General features: G+C 37.2%; 1 protein-coding gene across 1 annotated transcript in view; it reads right to left on the minus strand.

Annotated features, from left to right (window-relative positions):
• Positions 1–19361, minus strand: part of LOC128936423 (mucin-5AC-like) — a 51029-nt gene extending 31668 nt beyond the window's left edge. The window contains exons 1-24 of the mRNA XM_054275361.1: positions 19289–19361; positions 16374–16433; positions 15131–15392; positions 14022–14136; positions 13666–13756; positions 13158–13270; positions 12443–12659; positions 11998–12123; positions 10860–10977; positions 9949–10087; positions 8522–8632; positions 8062–8131; positions 7157–7294; positions 6908–7072; positions 6105–6199; positions 5000–5126; positions 4195–4450; positions 3524–3573; positions 2810–2910; positions 2530–2681; positions 1877–2015; positions 1671–1784; positions 1210–1389; positions 479–718 (exon numbers count right to left, since the gene is read on the minus strand). Coding sequence (XP_054131336.1) covers positions 479–718; positions 1210–1389; positions 1671–1784; positions 1877–2015; positions 2530–2681; positions 2810–2910; positions 3524–3573; positions 4195–4450; positions 5000–5126; positions 6105–6199; positions 6908–7072; positions 7157–7294; positions 8062–8131; positions 8522–8632; positions 9949–10087; positions 10860–10977; positions 11998–12123; positions 12443–12659; positions 13158–13270; positions 13666–13756; positions 14022–14136; positions 15131–15392; positions 16374–16433; positions 19289–19361 — 3252 coding nt within the window. The remainder of the gene's footprint in view (positions 1–478; positions 719–1209; positions 1390–1670; positions 1785–1876; positions 2016–2529; positions 2682–2809; positions 2911–3523; positions 3574–4194; positions 4451–4999; positions 5127–6104; positions 6200–6907; positions 7073–7156; positions 7295–8061; positions 8132–8521; positions 8633–9948; positions 10088–10859; positions 10978–11997; positions 12124–12442; positions 12660–13157; positions 13271–13665; positions 13757–14021; positions 14137–15130; positions 15393–16373; positions 16434–19288) is intronic.
• Between the last annotated feature and the right edge of the window lie 4054 nt (positions 19362–23415).

Genomic DNA, 23415 nt, shown 5'->3' on the forward strand with positions numbered 1-23415 from the left:
TGTATTAGAGAAAGCTAAGAAAGGAAGAAATAATGAGAATGCTTTGAGAAATCAAGAGGAAAACATAGAATAAAGCTATTGCTAGTAAGCTGCAATATTAAGAACTGTTTGGTCTTGAAGACATATGCAAAATACTGGTAATTACTATAAGCTAGTAGAGAGTCATATCAGGTGGCTGATATTTGTATTAGTAGAGAATTATGCTGTTAGCAAATAAACATATCTTGAGATTTATCTACTGTTGCTCCTTCAATTAAAACAAACAAGCTAACCAACCAAAACAATACATTTCTTTAGTGTACTTGCTCAAGACAAAAGCTGAGAAAATGAAAGTGAAAGTATTTCTGTGCAGGAACTTGGTCAAACTTCACTTTGTCAAGCATGACAAAATGTACGTAAGAGTATTTTTTAATCTATTCCACATAAAAATGGATGGAATCATTTTGTCAAGAATTTAAAACTAAATTTTTTGTCATACCTGTGAGTGACACTTTGCAAACACTTCACTGGTGATGATGCTGCATTGCTTCTGTGCCCAGGCTTTCCTGTATGGGTTTGCAGTGCATGGATCCTGCGTGCGATTGGCATTTGGGCAACTAGAAGATACTTTCCAGCTATTGGCAAACTCCAGCACGTTTCCTACCACAGACTGACTGCGAGTAGTGAAGTCATTATTTCCATTGCCATCATAGTTTCCACAAAGTCCACAGACCTGGTCCTGCATCAGGATAAACAAAATGACAAAGATCAGTAAGGCACAATTTCTTAGTATCTGTGAGAAACAGACCTCAGGACAACTCGTAGGTAGCCATCTTATATAAGATTATTAATGCCTATTTAGTAACAGTGTTGGACATTTTCATAAAACACTTTTCAGGAAGAGATGTCTCTAGCTAGTTGTTAGAAAGCAGAAATAGACTGATGGTTTTGTTTTAAGTACAGAGCTATTTAGTTTTAGTTGATCCTAAAACTGTCTCTTCAGTGAGGGTTTTCCATGAAGAAAGTACTGATAAAGTTGCTGTTATGCCTTTGCTGAATAATGTAATTTAAGGATAATGCATAGTACACAATTTAAATTAACATAACAAGGATAATATGTGATTTCTGCTTTTCTGGTTTGCAGCCTAAATTTCCACTCTCTTTCTTTGAGAGATAATATGACTATGTTACAGAAGTAATTTTATTCATGTTTTCACTTTTAAAGTATACCTGAAAGCTGGGACTAAGTTTGATGAATATACTGGTTTTCTTGTCCCACATGAGTATCAGACCAACAGTAGTATCAACCACCAGGTAGATGCCCATGGAGCGGATTTGGAATGGCATTTTTCCTCCAGGTGTCCTCTGGATGACATCAGAGTGTCCGTCACTGAGTACCAGCTCATAGTTCTAAGACAGGAGAAGAAAAAGTTAGAGACCAATTTAAAAGTCACTATTTTGTAGCTGTATATATTGACAGTAACTTCTTGAAATAATATCATCAAGAGGATCCTATTCAACAACCTCAGGTTAAGCAATTTCTTTCTAGATTTCCCACCTTTGCTTTCTAGAGCAGAGAGCAAACAAAGAGTCTAGTGACATTTTCATTATGTTGGAGGCCACTTCTCCTATGCAGTCTATCTGGGACAGCTTGTTCCATCCTTCTGGCACAATTTAAAGAAAATACTTACACCCAGGAAAACTTTAATAGACTTAGAGCAGGTAGTTCCTGTAGTGCCACATGGAATGTTCTCAGTGATGACTCTGAAGGTTCCCTGGTTCATAGCTTGTTGACCACAGTAGTTCTGAAACAGGATAATGATATTCACTGTTTACTATATTGAAGGTAGTTAGAGCAAAGGTATTTAGAGCAAAAGTCTAGGCAACACTTTCTTACCTGGACCAGAACATATTCACAGTCTCCTTCAAAATCAAAGCGTTTGCCATCAAAAGTGGTATAATGCCCATCTCCATAAACAGAACATGTTTCTAGGCAGGGTTCCTCAGAGCATTGCCATTTTCTGTTTCTACATGTGCTAAACAGGACAAAAAGCACTCCAAATGTAAAAACTAGACAAATACACAATATAAATATAGGTACATTTCTGTATTTTAATGTGTGTTAAGATTCTAATGAAAAAATGAGGTTTGCTTATTCTCAAAAATGCAACATAGCTCAAGAACTATTGGAATTTATGCAAGGACTGTGTTACTTAATGTAATGAATCAACTGCATCAGAAGACATCACTTTTCCAGATCCTGTTGGATCTATTGAAATGGAAGGATTTCCTTGGAAGAAAGAAAATTTTTTTACTTGAATGAACATGACAACACCAAAGCATGGTGGTTTTCTGACAACTTGCAATTTCTGGGCTGTGCCATTGAGAAAAGTAGACAGAGCTTACTTTTTAGGTACTAAGTGCATTGTTTTATGCAGGATTCTTTCCTAGAAATCTTGATACTGCTAGAGTGAAATGATGTTATTTGCTTAGATCTTAAGCAGTTCTATTTTTTTATTTCCAAAATATTATTTTTCAATATGCTCTTACCAGTTGTTACAGCCAACTCTGATTGATTCTCCTGCACTGTAGGAATTCCCATTGTGAATACATGGACAGTCTTCTGGAGCAATGCAGCCACCTTTGCCATCCAACACTTGATCATGAGGACATACGCAGCCAGAGACACAGTGAGTTTTGTACTGTAAGCACCATAAAGAAAAGATGTCTTGAAACATTCCCATGGTGGAAGAGTCCAGCTGTAGCTGGTAATTGTAAAAGATATCTTGTATAATATACTTTCAACTAGGTATAAAGAGTCTGTACTTACACATTCCATATCTAGAGTCTGACAACTCTTCTGGCATCCTGCTCCTACTACATTTGCAGTGACATTGCCACAGTCAACATAAACCATGGGAGGCACACAGACTGAAAGAGAGGAAAAGCCATGAGAAATGTGAGGCCAACCATGCATTTGTATCTTTGTGTTTCCAAGAAAAAGTGGAAATACTCCTTTGTGAATTATGTGTACCTTAATGCGATGCGTGTAGTGAGAGAGAGAAACCAAATATTGTTTTGATCTCATATTTACGTGATTTTTGCAATTATGCTTGGACTACTCAATAAAATGAATTTTTGTTTAGCTTCATGAAACACTTCCTTTCAGAAAAACAGAACAAAGCAGGATAACAAATATCCTTGTTTACTTGTTCGGGTTTTTTTGGGTTTTTTTGTTGCTTTGGGGTTTTTTGCTTTTACATTTTAATTAAAATGTGAATAGTTTTCCTCTCACACTGAGTGCGGTGACTAAGTATCCTTTTACCCTGGTAACCCAGGGGGTTCTAACTTGTTTCAGCCACCAGAAAGGTAAGAGAGTGTTTCTTTATATTTTGAGAATGTCCTCTACATTACAGAAGACCTCAATTAATTTTCTTCGTTGATTTCAGACTTATACAATTTGCATCACTATGAGGAGAATAAAGAAATTAAACTAGTGATGATAGAAAGGGAGAGTTAAAGAAAATCTTAAGTGATATGTTACCTGGTTCAGGCTTCTCTCCAATGCAGCTCAGCTTTCCATAGGCACAAGTGCTACAAAAAGAAGGGAATGGATATTTTAAAATTTTTTGTTGTTAAGTTTCAACCTATTTCCCAATGAACTTGAAATAATGGAAAATTACTGTGTGATAAAACAAATAAAATGTGTCCTTTATAAAATAGTTTGCACATTTAAAATATTAATATCCTATATTAGAGGAGAACAAAATACAAGTAGATTCTATATAATTAAATGTTTTCTCTGTCTATATGCCTGGTTTAAAGCTGTCCTTCAGAATAGTTCAGATTTCCATATAATGGGAATAATCTGTAACAGGATGATCAGGCATCTTTCACTATGGAACAAACCTTTTCCAGTCTTGGATAAGAAAAGTATGTGTGGAGGCAAGGGAGGAAGGGAGGCATAGAGAAAGGGACAGGGTGGGAGTTTGGCTGTCAGGAAAGGCTGACCCACCACAGGACTGTTTGTTGAATTCCTGTAGTTACTTATGTGCAATCTTCCTAACATGGGTAGCCCTAAGAATTTAGGAAGCTGTGATTTTTTTAATTGAAAATTTTTGTTATAGAAATTATTTTGATTTGATTTCATGACATTTATATAGTTTCATGACTGCCTATATCCAATCTCTTCACTAGTTTTTACAAATCTCTTACCAGACAACACCATTATCATGAACAACTTCTCCAGAAGACAGAGGCGTTCCTTTGTAGTAACAAGGACAGCTAGAAGCAGGCACACATTTGCCACTGTCATCCATGTAGGTTCCATTTATGCAGGTACAGCCATCAACTGGGACAAACTTGATGCTGCATGTGACATCAGGCTCACTGAGAGCGCGGCAGGTGGGCTGGCAGGAATTGACACTGTAGGTGTACTTCAAGGACTTCGGACACAAGGTGGTGTATTTTGCTTGAGAGCAAGAAGGTGAGTCATATTTGTTGTTCATTCAAGAATCAACATAGGTATAAAGTATTTGAGATAAAGTATGCAAGATAAACATGGCATTTTATGTACACATACTTTACTAATATCCCCAGTAGCGTAATTTTTTGTGGTACTACAGCGAAATTTTCCCTTATAAATGCGTCATATGTTTACCCATGTAAAAAAAAAAAAAAGGTTTGATTATATTATGACACACTATATTTCTTCCTGTATGTTTTTATACTTTTTGTCAAAGTAAGTTGAGAAACACCCTACTTATTTTATTCCTATTGCAAAGGTATTGCTCTTCAGGTTTTTTCTGATGGTTTTGAGCAAGTAATCTAACAAAGACTGGTTTTAACATTTCTCCTTGTTTGCTGTCTTTTATAGCATTCCTTTCCTACTCAGTTTCTTCAAAGTCAATGCTATACTTGAACCCCAGTTTAACACAATTTACTGTGGAATCCCTGAGAGCTCCTGTGTGGGGCCTTCTGGGCGATCATTTTCAAAAGGCAAACGGGATGTAAAACTCACTGCAGGCTTTGCTCCTCCATCCAGTGAGAAGAACTCCTTTGGCAGCACAGGCTCTGACATAGCTGGAAAGGGCAGCACACATGCAGTCCTCGCTCTTCTCACAGTTACACGTGTCAAACATACAGGTCTAGGAACAGAGGATGATGTGATCACCAGAACGTCATGTCAAAACCATGGAACTCTGCAGTTGTTTAAGTGTGGTATGTTCATTAGAGGTTAAAGCGAGTGTAATCCACATGTATAAGCCTGATTTTCATTGAGCTCTTTCAAAAGAGATTACTGATGTGAAGAAAAGAGTGATTAGAGGTCCACTATCTTGAGCTATTTTTTCTTTTTATTTTTTCACATGTTGGCAGTTTTCCAACTACTTCAAATTTGTTGCCACTGTGCCATATATATTTAAAATAAATGGAGATTATTTGATGCCACCCAGCTTTTGGAGCTTTTGCCTAGAAGCCTGGGCTCTCTGCAGCAGAGGAACAAAGAATACAAGTTATTTGATGGGTTTCTATGCTGATCAGGGATAATACAATATTATTAATTCCAGATTATGTTTATTGAGCATAATCTTACAAATTTCCAATAACAGGAAGGTTTTTTTAAAGTACCCAGGGACCCTAGTACAGGGTTTCATCACCTTGAATTCCCGGAACATTTTCGTTCACATCTTGTCTAATTTTCATTGTTGCTTTTTATGCACATTGCTTGCCTTGTCCGTGCATTTATGCAAAAGCCTTCTGAGAACAGTTCAGAGAAATTAAAGTGCCAGTTAAGGTTCTGGCTAAAGCTTGCATTATATCTCTCAGAAGGAACAATTTTTATCCTTTGATAGCAAATCCAAACTCCTAACTTAAAGACTAAGTTTATGCCTAAAAATAGGTGCAGGAGGAATACAGCTGTATGCTTATCCTCCAGGGAATAGAAAGAAAGATAGTTTCACAAACGAGGCAATTTCATATTGTGTAGATAAGAATGAACCCTTGGCTTTTAAAGAACTATCATGAATGCTTCCCCTCACAACAGGCAAGTTACTCTCTCAGGTGCTAGTATAAGAAATCTGAGTCTTTTTCTCCTGTATTAGATGGATGGAGTTAGGGCCAAATACCTTATGGTAAACTTCTGGATTCACTGTTGAGTGACATTCAGCAAAAGGTCCTGTGGTATCAGAGAGCAGTCCACACCAGTGCTGAGCATACTGGTCTGTGAATTGAAAACATGGGAAGGATTTCTATGGCAGTGCATTTGCAAAACTCTTGTCTCAACATAACTATACCTCCTCCAGAGAAATTACAGAACCTTAACATTGCAATATAATTAAGCTCTGCATTGGCTGAGGCACACAGTCTTTCACTTCCTCTTGGCAGGAGGAAACTGAACGTTCTCTAATTCATTATAATTGTCATGGAATAGACTAAAGATACCCCTAGCTGAATTTTAAAAAGGAAGGTTCACACTGTAAATTAAAACTATGCTAGTTCATCTCAGAAAACAGAATAGTAGCTGGTGAATACTCAAGAATTATATATTTTGTTGACTGAAATGCAGCTTGAATGCTTTCAGTCTCTGAACTGAAAGTCTGGTTCTTAGTTTAGCAGTGGAAGTACTGCAACCTTCAGAGGGGCTAGGCACAGCTGTGACAATTAGTCATTTCCAGGAATGAATCCCTAATATGCTGTGTGGTTCTAGTTTCCCTTAAGTAAGTTGACTTGCTGTCTTGATCCAAAGGAATATATCTGAAGATCCAAAATATTTCGCTAGTTATTTATTAATTGAAGACTTCTAGTATCAACTGAGGAGAATTGTGTGCATGTGCAAATAGTTCTGTTATTTTGGCTAAATGCTTGGTGGTTGATCAGCTTATTCCATCTTTGCATCTTAAAGGAGAATAGAAGAGATTGCTGAGCTTACCATTTTGTATGCTGACAGTACAGGGGTCCTCAAAAGTATTTTTGGCATCAGGACAATCAGCCCGAGTTTTCCAAGTATTGCCAAAGGCAGCTGAAGTGCCCTCTATCACACCACTGGTGGTTTTGAAATCATCTGTCTGTACATCATTGAAGTTCCCACAGAGACCTAGAAGGAAGCAGATGGTCTGTACAAGTTTCCTCCAGGATGACAGGTGCTGGTGAAGGCAGTTGTTAGGACAAGGTCACTCACCACAGGTCTGCCCTTTATGTGATGGGTCTAAGTCTATAAAAACTTGCATTAAAGGCACAAGTTGAACCTGCAGCTGAAGACCAAAAGTTGTTTGCAGAACTATGAAGAAAGATGAAGGCCTGAAGATGGTGACGTTTGCTAGGGATATAAGAAAAAAATAGTTATAATTTCATTCGAGATGAGCAGTTGAAAATAATTGTTTATTACAGGAACAATATAATAGAGGAATTCTACAGCTGTGTTTGATATGATCGTAGCTTCTGAAGAACTGGGGGGAAAATGATCCTTACAGGATTTCAAATCCAGCACCAAAACAGTCTAACCTAAACACCTAAGCAACAAATGTATACAAAACCTCCACTTTCTGTCACATGTTTTAAAATGAGGGAAGAACACACACTTCTGTTGTTATTTAAAAAGTTGCCTTTGCTATAGCACTATTTAATTGAAGAGTCCAATGGAGTCTGGACCTATTCTGTCCATTCATGGTTTGATTTGTGTTCAGGTGCAGTAGTGTTTGAGAAGAACTGGCATGTGGGAAACTTCAGTGATGAATGTGCTTTCAGAACAAGGACAGGGGAACACAGAACTAATGACTTGAGAAATTGCAGTCCAGTTGCATGTCAGAATTTTTCTTTCCTCTCTTATGACAATGTTTGGATCTGAAAGCGTGCAATAACACAATTTGCTTGAACTAATTAGATATTGCTAAATATAAACCATGATCTTACTGAAGTTAGTGTTGAATAGGAAAATCCTATTACATAAACATGGGAGAGAGTGCTCTATGGCAGTGCTCTGGGTTTGCTGCAGTCTAACCATAGGTAGAATTTATTTTTAGCTTAACTCATGTAATAACATTTTAAAATAAAAATGAGAAATAGAAGTTTTTCAAAGGAACTTACCTGCTGAGAATGGTAACTGTGTGTAGATCATATTCACAAATACACTCCCAGAAGGCTGGATCACAATGTTCTGTCCCCAAGAAAAGACAATTATTATCAAGCAGATAAGTTAAATACTTTCCAAATGTTTCCTATCCAATGCTACTCAAGATAAAGGGAAAAAATGGAGGGAGACTATGATGAGGTTCTGATTCCTGTACTACTTCTGTAATCTTTATTACTGTGTTCCACTGACTGTCCAAGAGAGCAAAAACCAGAATTTATCTAAATAACAGAAAGATAATAAGATCTTCTCTTCTAATGTGCTTACTTTACTAAAAATATTAGGAATAACGTTCAAATTTGATAAAACAAAAAGCAGTGCAAATTTCTTGTCTGTGCTGTTAGGTGTCATTTGCCTTGTCTGTTACTCTTAGAGAACATCTCTATAGGATGTCAGGTGTATGCATTTGCTGCTCACCGTCTGTCCTCCGTTTAGGCTGATGGCCACACCCTTGAGGCATGTCTCAGTGTCAGTCAGGCCACACTTGTGGATGTCCCCCAACACTGTGAATTCATTGCTGTCACAGAGCTTGAAAAAAAACCCAAAGATATTGTTAAAAGGATTTGCTATATTGAAATAGTTATATTAAAAAAAATTCACATGCAAATGAAATTCTTAGCAAAGCTAGCGTTTTAAAAATATTGTTTATTTCATTTCTTCTTGCTCCTATGGTCTAACATATGGCTGGAATCACTAAGTTGGCATTCATGCAGTCTGCACACTGGAAGCTGTGCATTGCTTCTAGCTTTCAGGGGTGAGTTAGACATATTAATCTGAACATTAAAACTTCCTCATGCATTAGTAAGACGAGTTCCTAATGTGTAGGCAATACCTGTTTAGTATGCTAGAGCAGAAGGAGGTGTGCCTTTCTTGCCCACTGCTTATGAGTTTTACCAGGGGGAGAAAAGATTGTTTCCAATGTCTTCTGCACTGAATAGATTATTCAAGACCCTGGTGATTTGGACATTCTTTAAATATCCTCTCATGGAAAATGAAACTAAAATTATTATTCAGGAAGTTAATGCATAAAGGTTCAGATTTCTGCTCAGTTCTGATTTTCATAGAACTGTGTTCATCTTCAAAGTGTGCCTAATGGCCAAAATAGAATAGGGAAAGACTCAGAGAAGGCTGTAATTCTGAATGTGTCTTATCACTTTTTTGGCATATTGAAGATTAAATTGAGGACAGCTGAGATGCATAATTATAGCAATCTAGAAATTCAGTATTAAATTCTGGGGCTTTTTGAACTTTTGTGTACAAATTTAGGGGTTTTCCTCTGCCTCCAGACACCCTGAGAATCTAATTTTACATGTTGGTGCCAAAAGGAGGAGTTTAATGTGTAAGTCTGACCTATGCTGCCATTGTGCATCAAGGCAGTGCTTGTGAATCTTATCCAAAAGTTTCAATGATTTAAATAATTTAAACTTTTGGATAAGATTTCTGCATCATCTCATTCTAGCTCATTTCTAAGATTTTATGATTCTTTTGCTTGGTAACATTCAGATCAATCATGTCAAGAGCAGATTTTATTTAATATGAAGTCCTTATGAGAATAGTTTAGTCATTCAGTAAAAATAAACAATGAATACACCTAGGGTTATGAAATCTAATAAAAACTCAGTGCAAATCCTAAAAAATTATCAAAACCCACAAAAATACTACAATATTATTTAGTATAACCCTAACAGAAAAGTCCCTGAAATTCATTTAGGGGTGTTAACCCTATAACCATGTTAACCCTCAATGACTCAGAAAACTGATGTGATTGCCAGAAGTTTTCATCAAAAAAACATTATATACAATAAAAACATTTTCCTTTAGCAAGGATTGTGACTCATTTTTACCTTGGTTAGGACATAACTACAGTCTCCAAAGAAGGAATAGTATTTCTCATCAAATGTTGAAATGTGGGAACCTCCTTCAATACTGCAAGTCCCAGGGCACGACTGAGTGACACAAGACCATTCACCTCCAACACAGGTACTGAAATGAAGGAAGCATTAGTAAAATTGGAGTAATGCAAGTGCAAACAAAATAAAAAGGCAATAAGAGCAGATGATGCCCTAGTTTTCCTCTTGAAACACTGATCACACTGCCAAAGAAAGCAGTATTGCTTAGAAATCTCAGACAAATATGGGGCAGGCACATTTATGTTAAGGTGATAACTTTCTATATATATTGTTGTTAATTTCCAATCTTTGGACAGAATTCGGTCCTGGTGAACTTGTAATCCATGTCAAATATTTTAAGTATTTCTTGGAAAATAAATAAATAGGCAGGTGCAGTTGCATACACTTATGCAGTAATACTTCAGTAATTATAGGGATAATAAAAAATATATATTTGTTAAACATGCCCCTCAAATGTGAACTCCCACACTAAATGTAACATGCCCCCAAATGTCATGATCTCCACAATATTTATATGAGTACCTTCGCATTACACTGTAGGGCTGCAAAGGTGTAGCACTAATTCACATTTTTAAACACCTCTGGTATTTGACTTTGATTATCTTCCTTCATTGGTATTTCTTGAAATTAAACAGGTGTTCAAAAACTCAAATTTTTGTTCCAAGTGTGAAGGGAAAACAAACATGAAAGCGACCTCTAAAGCAGTGTAATTATGGAACTTCAATTGGTAAGTACTTGCTCATTTGTTTTTTATGGAGAAATCAGTGAATATTCAGCTCATGCACAAAAAAACCCCAACTCAAAACCAAAAAAACCCAAAAAACCAGAAAGCGAGAAAATATTACCATGATCTGCATTTAGATGAGAAGGAGGCACCAGGAGCATAAGTTTCACCTTCATAGGTACAGTGGCATTCTCTGCGGGGAATGCAGCCGGCACCATTAACATCATCAAATACCATTCCTAGGGAAAGAAAGGGTCTGTTATTTATTCTGTGCACTGCAGAACCTGCCTTTGAACACATATCTAGCAGATGCCTAAGACTATGTCCTGTTTCTGCTGTACTTTAAAATAATAGAACACAAGCTATGTGGAGATTGAAGGGCTATATTCCATTGGAATCTATTTAAAAATCTTAGTGTGATCAAAAGGGACCTCTAGGAAAATACCTTTCTGTTACGGATTTCATTAGAATGGAATTAGGATTAAAACTATTAGGTAATGAGCTGAAATAGATGAACCATTTACAAGACTGCCCAGGGACATATCTGTACAGTAAATATTTCTATGCCCAGAGACAGAGGATTGCCTTAGAGAAGTCAATGCTACTACACAAACAAGTGATGGTGAATTCTGTGAGACATCATGGGGATGGGCAGAACAGCTGCAAGGGGTGAAGCTCCTGTGATATACAGTCACAACAGCAACAAAAATTTAGACCCAGAAGTATGCACAAAGAACACATCTATCTTGTACTGATATGCAGTTCTTGTGTGTAATTCTCTGAAGCATCAGATCTAACACACTGCCTAGTGCTCTGTCAGCTCCTTGCTCCTATGTATAAACACATAACACTTGACAAGAAGGATTTGGTCATTTGTGAAACTAGATGTAGCTTTGCTAGCAGCAGGAGTTATGATTGTGTGCAAAATCTGCTTAAACATTTTATACTTTCTGTGAACTGAGTTTGAACGCTGAGAATAGAAGACTCTGCTGTTTTTAGGAGCAAATTATCTTATTCTAAGTTCAGTGATTTTATATATATACATAAAGTATATATATAAGGAATATTTATTGTTTAAAAGGCCATATTTAGTAATTTGAATAGAAATAGTGCATCCAGGGGAGAAATGTAGCTATTACTTCCACGATAATAACGCTGATGATGTGATGGGAATGATCCAGAGTAAGAGAGTTATTAAATGTGTACAGGTGAGTACTCTAGGGGGGTTGGTATGAGAAAAGGGCAGGAAATGAGCTTGCCTGGAGGACAGACACAGCCATCTGTACAATGATCTTCACAAAGCGCGGATCGTTCCGGGTTGCTGCACGTGTCGGAGCAGGGAGAGCCACACTCATGGTATTGCATGTTGAATGGACATGATTTGGCTAGAAGTAGAAAGAGTACTATAAAGCTGACTTTTCATTCAAAAGCTGGAAGAAACTTTTTTTTTTGCAATTTAGGTTGTTTTGTATCAAGCTATGACAAGGTATCCTGATCCAAGCAGAGGCTGAAACATTTTAGATTTTCTGATTGATATTGAAAACCCCCTAAACTTCCATATTCCCAAAGTCTTGTGTGTGACCAGGTAAAAACTGGTTATAATTGCATGCACTTTTCAACTGTCTTCTTCAGGGAAAAACCTCACATATGTGAAGTTTGCTAGATGCATAAGCACAGGTGGAGGTCCCTTCCCGAGATACTCACGGCACAGATCTGAGGTTCTCCAGTTCTGGGGCTGTCCACCCGCATGAGCACACTGCCGGGAGTACTCAGCAAAGGTGTTGCACATGCAGAAGTCAGCCATAGAGCTGTCACAGTGGCACAGGTCTTGTATGCAAGTCTCAATGTAGTCCTGGACATTCACAAGCATGTTACAACTTGTAAATGCTTTGCTGGTCAATACTGTCTCACAGATAGAGGCCTAGGAAGGAAAAGAGAGAAGGTAAACTAATGTTAAGAACATATGAAAATAATTACTTGAGGCATGGAGCAGAATAAATCAAGGATTGATCTGGTCCAGAAACCCTTCCAACAGTATCCATAAGCTGATATTTAAGGAAAAATACAACAATAGGGCAAAAACACATGGAACTTCTTTAAATAACTCTAGTAGCTTCCATATCCTTAGTTACTCTCACCTCAGGTCACTTCCCAAGCATTATATCCTTTCTTTATATTAAGACATGCTCAGTAATTTTCTCTTTCAGGAAAATATGCAATCTTCTTGTGGAAGGGGAATGCAAATTTTTGGCATTCCCCTTAGCAAAGAAAACAACATGAAATTAAGAATATTTTTCTTTTGAGACCTACAACTGAGTCATATTCATGTTCTACTTTTTCCCTCTTCTAAAAAGTTTTTTTCCAAAGACAGAGAATGCATTCATAGTGAGAGAACACATTTTGAGAGAGATGTTCTTACAAATTCTCTTGAGCAGTTCATCAGAGAAGTAGGAGGAATAGGATCATCACACTGCTCTGTGGGTCCATCCATCTTCTGCCTATTACCAAACTGTATGGGGGTCAGTTTTGTCTCTGTAAAAAACCAGTTCAAATATTAGAATAACGCTTACTAAATTTTGCATGGAGTTATTTTTTTTTTGTGACACTACCTGCTATGACATGAACAGTGATTACAAAATAATATCACTAAAATATGAAGGGGGAAATATGAACACTATCTATAAAAAACTGGATCATAACTATTGAAAACAAGTAGAAATTTTTATGTGGCAGGTCTTAAAATATCTAACAATGATGGAAGTAGTCTAATTACATCTCAAAGTCCTGACTTTACACAACTGACATCACAGGAATACATAAAGAAGTAATGCCAGTTTTCCAGTTTGTACAACCCACAACCCGTATTAAAGTATATTCTAAGAAGAAAAAAAAAGCACCAGTACTTAATAATGCTTATTATTACTTACTCCCTGAAATAAATTCATTGCTGCCTGGAATGCCATTGAAGTCCCCACAAAGTCCACAAGTTTGATTGGCATATTTCTTATCTAGTTCCACCTAAAACAAAAAAAAAAGCAGGAAGGAAGTTTATAGAAATGGCAGTCTTGATGGTCAGGAGCACAGCCTAATCCAGTACTGCTTATTGATTCTGAGCTGAGCTTGGTGGGGAAAAAGCAGGAAATTGAGAGAAGACAGAACAATACACTAAAAATGGACACAAATGCAAAAGTAACTAATGCCTGCCTGGCTGTAATGTTGCAAAGGTGTAAGCAGACTATTTTCAAAATACAGACTTTTTGCTGTGTTTTGGATGTTTTCTTACCAGGAGGGCATCTTGTCCATTCCAAAGGAAGGTCAATCCCAACTTGGCAGAAACTTTCAAATAGTTGTTACTTCTCTCTATAAAGACTCCCATATGGCTGTAGGGCATCTGGACTCTGGGGAAAGATCATCATAAGTCAGCAGGGGTAGGGACAGAATATCCATTGAATGTTCACAATGATATCCTTTCTCATTCTCTTTGAGAATTTTCAACACATATCTGTGAAGAAATTAGAGTAATAACTACTACAGACAACACAGGTTTTTAATATTTTGTCCATTTCCCATGCATTGCCTCTCATTGTGCAACTGGATCAGCCTTACTTTTCCTGTTGTTCCTTTTGGCTTTTCCATTCAGGGTGTTTTGCTGGGTAAAATGTGAGCATATATCTGTGGTTGTATTTTTCAAAAAAGTGCTGGGAGGCTCTGTTTTGCAGCCAGTGTGCTTCAGGATATTGCTATTTACTCCTTAAAGCATTTGCTAATAAAGGGATAGACTCCAGGCTTTCTGTGTCATGAGTGCCATTCAGGAAGCTGTACCCGAGATAACCTTTAGACTACCTCACTGTACATAGCTGCCATAACAGACAACTCACCGTGGCATAGCTGCCCAAATATTTACCTGGCCTTTTGGGTAGGTTTCACACCCTATGCCAAAGTCAGTGCTATAATTACTACATAGATAGCAAGTTTGAAGAACAGATAATTTTAAAATAATTCAGGTACAAGCTGAAGAGCAGTCACTGCTTTACTGCACACTGTTCAGTGCAAGAACAAAAGCTGTCAAAAATTCCTTGCAGGGATTCTGCTGTGGTAAAATTAATGGAAACTATTATCTCCAAGGGTGTAAAGAATGCAGCTTATAGACTTAATTGCATACATACATACACTATGGTAGCAGTGGGACAGCATATTGGATACAGCTCATCTGAGCAAAACAGCCATGGGGATAATCTGCACAAGTGACACTTAGCTTGCTGTCAAGCCCTCCTTTGTTTTTGTTACTACCTCAGGAAGGACCTGAGCCCTCCCACTGCGTGGGAGCAATGATGAAATGAGGGAAAGGGACACTTGCTCAAAGAGCCCACTGGGAACAAAGAAGGAACATACAGTTTGTTGTCGAGCAGGACAGAGCTGGGGGTCAGTTCGATCACTACTCCTTCCAGCTTCATGATGACGTGAGTGATCACAGTAGCATTTTCCACCATTGCACGCCTAATCTGGATGTTGAAGTCCTCATAGGAAGACTTGCAGTTGGATGCAAAGATGTAATTGCAGACCCCAGGGAAGTAAAAGATGTCCCCATCAAAGGTCTTGAAGTGGAAGTTACCCCATGTGCTGCAAACACGGCCATTGTGATAGGGGTTGCCAGCTGTGGATTCAAAATAAGCAATAAGAATTTTCTGTAGTTTTTTGTAATACCCTCCATGTAGATGTTTTATCCCTCCTGCTTCTTTCACCAGCCTCTTTCCAAAAAGCTCATCTTTTTTCTTTTTTATCAAGCTAATTGTTTGTCATTATTTATTTATTTCAGTTGCTTTTTGTGCTTAATCAGTTTTGCATAGGGATATAGGGCCTAGGATCAAAAGAGATCTCTGGGGTCACTAGATCTAGTGCTCTAGTTCTGATTACTGCCCTATCCCATGTATCCTTTCCTAAATGTATGGAGTCCTCAAGTTTCACCATAAAACCATATAAAAGCTAGTTTAAAACTAGCTGATACTCCTACTTGGGAAGCCCACTCATACCCACAACTTCTAAGTGGCTGGAAGACTTTTGTCAACATCTTCTGAAACATATTCCTGTCCCATGTATGCCTGGTTGTTCTTGTGCCAAAATTACACTTCACCTTGAAGGGGTTCCACCTCCCTACTCCTCCTCCAGCCCATTATAGAAAGCTCCTCTTTCTTTTCAGTCTTCCTTTCCTTGCAAGGATACTCTCTAAAATCCCTGATTATCTTCCCCATCCCTTTCCACATTTACACTCAGCCTGCTTGAATTGTACCCTCTTCCTTGGATAAGGTGTCTCAACAGTTTTCAGCACACTAGTATTTTCCTCTCTTTACTGGAAATATATATAATACCAGGGAAAAACATGTACAATAAGTATACATGTTTAAACATATATATTAATTTTTTTTCTTACAGCTGCATCATAGAGCAGTGAGTCAAAAGCACTGGATTCACATTTAGATTATCTGTGTTACCTGATTAATTAATTCTCTGGTAATTTTTTGGTTTATGATGCTAAAGGTTCTTACACAATTCATTGATTTTTTTTTTTCAGTCACTCCATGCTCTTTGTCATTAACAAGGGCACAGATATCTGAGCCATGACATTTGCTTAACTTACCCTTTACGTTCAGTGCGTTTGGAAAAGGTGGAATGATTGTCACTCCTTGGGATTTGAAAGCTGGTAGAAAATAGAAAGGAGAAAAAATGGCCAGGTTTAATCTTTTCTGAAGTCCTAGAATATGGGTAGAGATTGCCTAGTCTTTTTAGTGAATATTTCCTACTACTAGTTACACTCTAGTGGAAAGTTTCCACAAGGTTTTATTGGTGGTTTTACACAATGCTTTGTGTTCTGTCTTTCTATAAATTTCACTAAGAGCTAAATTGCACAGACTGTAGTACTTTCTTCCACCATTTGTTCAAGACTCCCATCTGATGCTGGCCCTGATATTCTGAACTCAAGAGGAGCAATATGATCCTCAGAGCACTGTATTGTAATACTGATTACAACATCTATTTTTAAATAACCTGTAGCACACATTTTGCAGGGCAGACTTAATGATCAATTATTTCAGCCTGTCATTACTAATACACCCGTCAGCTTTGGATCCTTCCACCCTTATTTTGCACTGTCCAGTTAAGTTTCACGCAGGATCTTGTAGCTTGTAGTACTTAATTATTCTAATGTTTAAGGTAGTTACAGCTTTCTTATTCTCTTGTGAGTGATGCAGTCATCTTGACATAGTGTAAAAAAATGTGCCTTTTATTACCTACTATCAAGTACCTTTGTGATATGTATGTAAACACACACCTCTTCTGAAAATACACTTTTAGATATAAGTTATGTACCTTTTGTGAAGTCAAAGATTAGATAACTGTATCATATCAGTAGAGCAGATCCACTGGGTCAGATCTCAGAGGAAATTCCCAAGCTTAGAGAAATCAGAGATTGTCTGAAAACTGGATATATTTTACAGAGGGCTTCTCTTTTATTGTGTGTGGTATGTGTATAGCTAGGAATCAAAATATTCTTGTAACCTTACAGTTTATCACCTTTATTCAGAAAAAAACTTACAAAGAGATCAGCATAAAAATACCTACATTTTTGTCGCTGCAGGAGAGATGGAGAAACATACTCTGATTTTGTTGGTTGTTCACCACCCTGGGCTTGAACTGGATCAAGAAGAGTAGTAAAGGAAATGTGAATGTCTAATTTTCTTGAATCCCCTCATAATGTCTCAATTATATCTGTTTAAATGTGCAGCACTCCATATATCAAAAATCAAAGAGACGTTTATGTACAAGAGGCCAGAAATGCATCAGGACCTATGCTACATGCAATGATGGCCAAACACTACTCCTTCAGCCTTTTCCTTTTTTAACTTTTTGGGTAATAAATTACTGCAGGAAAGCCATCAAAAGCATGCCTGTGGTGATTTGAGCAGGTCCTTGTTCTGTCACAGTATACCCCTGGATTCCCTTACAAGCTTTTCAGATAAAAGACATAAATTTCTTAGGTTTTATGATCACTCTGTACTTTAAGCATTAGTAAAACCTATTTTTCTAGCTAGATGGCTTTCAAATAAGTCCCGTTTGTACATGAAGAATTCACTTTAGAGTTAGAGGACTGATCTTTGTCAAAGCCAAAGTTACCCTGTATTTTCTAGTTTCAAGCATTCATTGTAATAAGCCACAGAAGGAAAACAAATGCAAAAGCCACACCATACAGAAGGAAATAGGTCTTTCCAGTAGATACATTTGTGCCTGTTGACTTTGGCCCAAAGCAAAGAAACCATTTTTCATTCCATTCCAGTGCAACATCAGAATTAGAATGTATGCATTCTCCAGATGGGCTTTCAGTGCTCTCACTGTTTAGTGAGAGTTCGTCAGAGGGCAGGCTGAGGTGAAGACTATTCTGGCCAAAGTGCAAGGGGAGGCTCACCCCCTGCTGCACCTCACCAGGGCAGGCTGTGGATAGGACCACTGAAGGGGCTAAGGCTGAAAGCAGAGCTGTGGGAACTCTGTGAATCCCCTCCTGGGGAAACAGCTGGGGTTAGAGGACGTGTGTCCCTTTTTAGGGTAGGAACCATTCAGTGCTTCTGGGCTCCTTCAGTGCCCAGCCTCAGAGAGTTTTCTGCTTCTCTCTCCATGAGCTGTGTGACTCTGCTCTGTCTCATGCCACATGCACTGTGCAGATCCCTGCTGCCATTGCATGTTTTGCTAAGGCGACAGCTAGTCCTGTCATAGGCTATTCTTTGACACTACCACTTCTTAACATAAGTTACTGTGGAACTACCTAGGAGCAGGAAAATTATGAAATCATACAATAGGATCTGCACAAGAAATCAAAATGCATTTAAAACTAACATTGTTGCTACATTAAAGGGAAATTATCAGGTGAAAAAAGAAAAAAAATAATTAATGGGGTCTCCATCCATCTGTGACTATTAAGTGAATAGAATATTTATAGCAGTTCCATTTGTTTTCAGCCCACTGCAAACCAACCCTGTGTGCTAAGCTTTATGCAACCTCATAAGCAAGAGTAAATAAATTTTTAAAACCTATTGCCTGATGATTTTAAAGCAAAATCCTCCCTTTCTTCAATACTTTATCATCACCTGACAAATAGTCTTTAATAATTCATGCAGACATACTCCTCCACTGATTTTCTCCTTTCTAGAGGTACCTTTGCGCCTTTTGGGTTGTACATTTAGAAATGCTATGCCACCTTGAAGTGGATATTAAAAGCTAAATGCAAATGTTGAGGCATTTTTTAGACTTATAAGTTCAGAGAAAGTTCCACTCAATGCAGTGGAGCTGTTCCAGATTTCAGCTGGGGAAAAACAGGATGACAGTTTCAAAAGAGTTAATTTTCTCTTCTTAGGAAAGAAAATATTTTTAGCAGAAAATAAAATCTTGCGTGAAGGTAAGAGGTTCATTAACTTCACAAAGCCAGGGGAAAAAAAGCTTCAAACTCCAAAGCAAGTTATAAATTCTTTAAAACAGTAAAAATGCCAAGCAAGTGAATCTTCCTACCTTTGATCTGTATGAGGACCAGGGCTAGTATTGATATCCATAGTGGTATTCGTGTCCCACCACCTTTACCCATCTTCTGGAGGTCCGGTAAGAACCACCGAACAACCTGCCTCTGAGGAAATACCTGTCTGTTCCCACCTCTTATATAGTGAGAGAGTAGAAGTTGGCTCAGTTCCCAGATTGTTTCACAAGGCTCTTAAAAGGTGGGGCTTCAGACATTTTCGTTTTCTTTTGCAGGTGCAGAGGTAAATAGAGGATGCTCTGACTTTCCCTCAGATATTTACACTCTAGGAGGAGTCTTCTTTCCACATTTTTGATGAAATGTCATGAAGTGAGCAAGAAGAATTTTTGCTTAGGCTAAGTCTTCCCAAATTTTTGTTTCTTGTGGGATAAACACAATTTAAGAGACTTTTGAGCAGGAAGTTAGTTTGAGTGAATTGCTTCTTTTTTTTTTCTTTTTTTTTTTTTTCTTTTTAGGGAAAGTGATGATAATTAGCTTCTCAAAAAAACTCCAAAGAAGTTCCACCTGATACAAATTTTTTAAACGAGTTTGCACCTGCCTATGTAGCTACTTTGCTTGTGAGAATGAAGACATCAAATGCTATTTAAAGTCAGCAATTATCCCACTGGCCAAGCACAACACAGGTGTACACAATGGGAACCCTTCTGTGCTGGCAAGTCAGTAATATGGCCTTTTCCTTGAGGGTCTCCTTTTCTTATATGGGCAATTTTAGGGTTATTTCAGCTGTTTTCCTTCTAACATGATTTCACCATTAAAAATTAGTTGGATTCTACCTATGATTAAAAAAAAATCCATGTAATTTCTAGCCCTAGAAATATTAAAGGACAGATATGCAAGAATATTTTCTGGAATATTCATTATGTTAGGAGCAATGAGGGAGTGAAAAATGTTTTTTGAGTATGTTAAAATAGTTATTTACAGCTATAGCACTTTGGGAAATTAACCTTTTCTAGTGTTTTACCTTGGGGTGTAGAGGAACACAGTCTTTCACTAGGAGAGCAGATCCCATAATCCCACAGGGGTTCAAACAGTTCCTGCAAGGAAGAAGGTACTGGTGTAGTCTCCATATTCTTTGGAGTCATAACAACATTCAAAATGGAATGAAGTTTAGCTGTTTTGGAGGGATGTTAGATGGGCATTGAAAAGGTAGTGAAATACTCATTTAGGTTGCCTAGGAATGCTGTCCAATTTCCATCACTAGCTTAGTAAAGCACCTACATGAGAATGGTCTAAGTGCTGTTGATAGTGCTCTGGGGCAAGAGAATAGACTAAATGTCCATTTGAAATTCTCTCAAATATTATTTTCTATTATGTTTTTTGAAAAATTATCATGGAATCGTAGAATTGTAGAATGGTTTGTGTTGGAAGGTACCTTAAAGATCACCCGCTTCCAACCCCCTGCCATGGACAGGGACACCTTCCACTAGACCAGCTTGCTCAGAGCCCCATCAAACCTGGTCTTGGACACTTTCAGGGAATGGAGCATCCACAACTTCTCTGGGCGACCTGTTCCCACTCCTCACAGAAAGGAGTTTCTTCCTAATATCTAATAATAATCTACTTTCTGTTAGATTTGAAGAAGTAACTTTAACACTAAGAGGGAAATAAAAGGCACAATTTTTACCTAAGCAGCAAACAAAAGCAAGAAATATGCTGCTTGTCCTGAACATTTTAAGAGTACAACTATTTAAATAAAGGTGACATAACAAAATCGAATTGGAAGTTTTGAGGAAAAGAATCGTTCAGTTTCAGTCATGAGTTATACCTTTGGCAGCTTCATTGATGTGTAAGTCTGTAGAATTTACGTAGCACTATTTAACAAGGAAAAGAAGCCTACAAGATACTTGTACATACAGAAATACATGCAGTGAAAATTTAAGGAAGTATCATTGTTTCTAATGGTTAGTATCAAAGTTCCAGGATGAAGATCCAGAAAAAATAACAGAATTCATGGATGTAATGGTATGTACTTAAAGTAATGAAAAAATAGTATGGTAAACTCATGTGGGTAACACACATAAGCTTATTAAGAGATTATGTTAGTGAGAAGAAATATATACTTTATGAATAATTTTATTACTTACCACTAAAAATCAATTAATATCAACAGTTGCTATGCTGTGGTTTCATGTACATTTCCTGCATGTTCAGGGAAGCACTGTTATCTCTGAGATGTCCCAGTCTGGTCATTATAATTAGGCTGAAACTAACCTTTAACTGAGCTTTAAGGCACCATCAGAAGTGATTTCCTATATCTGTATTTTTGACTGAAATTTTCAAATCTCATCTATGTCATGAATCAATTATCCTGACACTACTAGGTGGTTAATTCATTGATTATGACATATGGCCTCTGCCATATTAAATTTCTTGTCTTGTGCTATTCCTTCTCAGAAATTATTATAAAATGTGTTAAAATGTATGCGACTTGCAAAAATAATCTCAAATATTTATGATAAATTGATTTAGTAGAATTGTTAATTTTTCAAAGATATAATTCCTTTTCAAATTGTATTTCACCTTCACTCACTCAATAGACATACACAGGTGACATGGGAGAGTATATTAAAAAATTAGTTGGGAGTAACATGTCCAATTTCTGTACCTCCTTATGATCAAATCCATACAATTGACTGCATAAATGGAAATAATAATATGCTAGAAGAATTTATTGATATACCTACTTTTTTTTTTTTAACAGAAAAGATAGAAGATTTTGCCATTGCATTTGATCTGAAAACCCTGTAATTTCTTTCTTTAGTTTCTCTTCCTTTTTCACAGGATCATATTCCTACTCTCTGTGTCCACGACATTAAATTGAGTGAAATATTTCAGTAAAAGAGTTGTTAGCATTTTCAGATCCATTCTTTTTGACCTTACATGATCAAATGCTACATGGTTGTGATGCTATTTACACATCTTACTCATGATTTCTGAATCTCCTTCTTCATAAAATAAAATGAGAACATAATATCTTATCTTCATAGATACCCACTGTAAAATGCAAATAAAATGTGATAGCAAACTTGGTTAACTTTTGGGTGCAATAATGACTGAAATCAGTATCTCCATTTATAGTTAAAAAAGACAGGATGATGAACTTATAAGGACATGCAAAACATTGTCTAGTCCACCTGGTGCCGTACTGGAGTAGGGAGTATTCATTTCAAGAGAAGGAAGAAAATGTGTAATTGACAGGAATTACAGCACTTCCTCTGTGTGAGGGCTAAAATGCAAGTTAACAAGGCACTGCCTGCTTGACTTTTCTCTGGCTGGTCATTTGGTCACTTCTGAAGCAAAGTTTAAGCTCCAGAGACATGCTGGAACACTTGGCATGGAATTCAGCTGAAGTACCATTCTCATTGTCCCTGAATTTTGACCTGTGAAAATTCAAATGCATTTTTTTTATCTTAAAGCTTCTATGGAAAAGTGAGGTAACTGATCAATTTCAGCTTAAAAGTTGTTCATTAACATTATAGGTGTTCTCTTACTTATGTGAAGATGAACTACATTTCAATCAGCTGCAGTAAGTATTTCATTGTATGACACAATATAGTCTATCTAAAGTAAAGCTATAGTTAAAGACTAAAACAGGGATACGACTTCTTTTATGTTCTTTTCTAGTCAAACAGAGCCATTGATCCATTCCTTTACTTCCAAGTGCTTAGATAGAACTCATTAATTGAAAATCAAATCACATTGTAACTGAGATTTTAAGCCATTTCCTTAACATGAGTAGTTCTCCTTCTGTCTTTTAGTGTGTGCGTTGTAGAGGAGCAACACATAATGCTTTAACCTCCATTGCAATCTCTATGTTTGGCTTCAAAACAAGTAATAGGTAACTTGATATTAAGATCTGTTACTAATCTGTTCATTTCAAAGTTTGAAGTGTCATTCAGAAGAACCCAAGCAAAGCATAAGATTTTAAATCAGGCACTAGAGACTGACTAGCTGCAACATAAGAAGCTGGTTAATACTGATATGATTAGGAAGTAAAAGATACTGAGTACAATATCTCTCATATTATTTAACCATTATCCTCTGGGAAGCAGATCCATCAGAGAACAACTTGGAGTACTGTATTAAGACATTCTCCTTATAGAAA

The sequence above is a fragment of the Melozone crissalis genome, unplaced genomic scaffold (assembly GCF_028551555.1).
Source record: "Melozone crissalis strain CALT ecotype California unplaced genomic scaffold, PUWL_Pcris_2 ptg000018l_1, whole genome shotgun sequence".
NCBI classification, from domain to species: domain Eukaryota; kingdom Metazoa; phylum Chordata; class Aves; order Passeriformes; family Passerellidae; genus Melozone; species Melozone crissalis.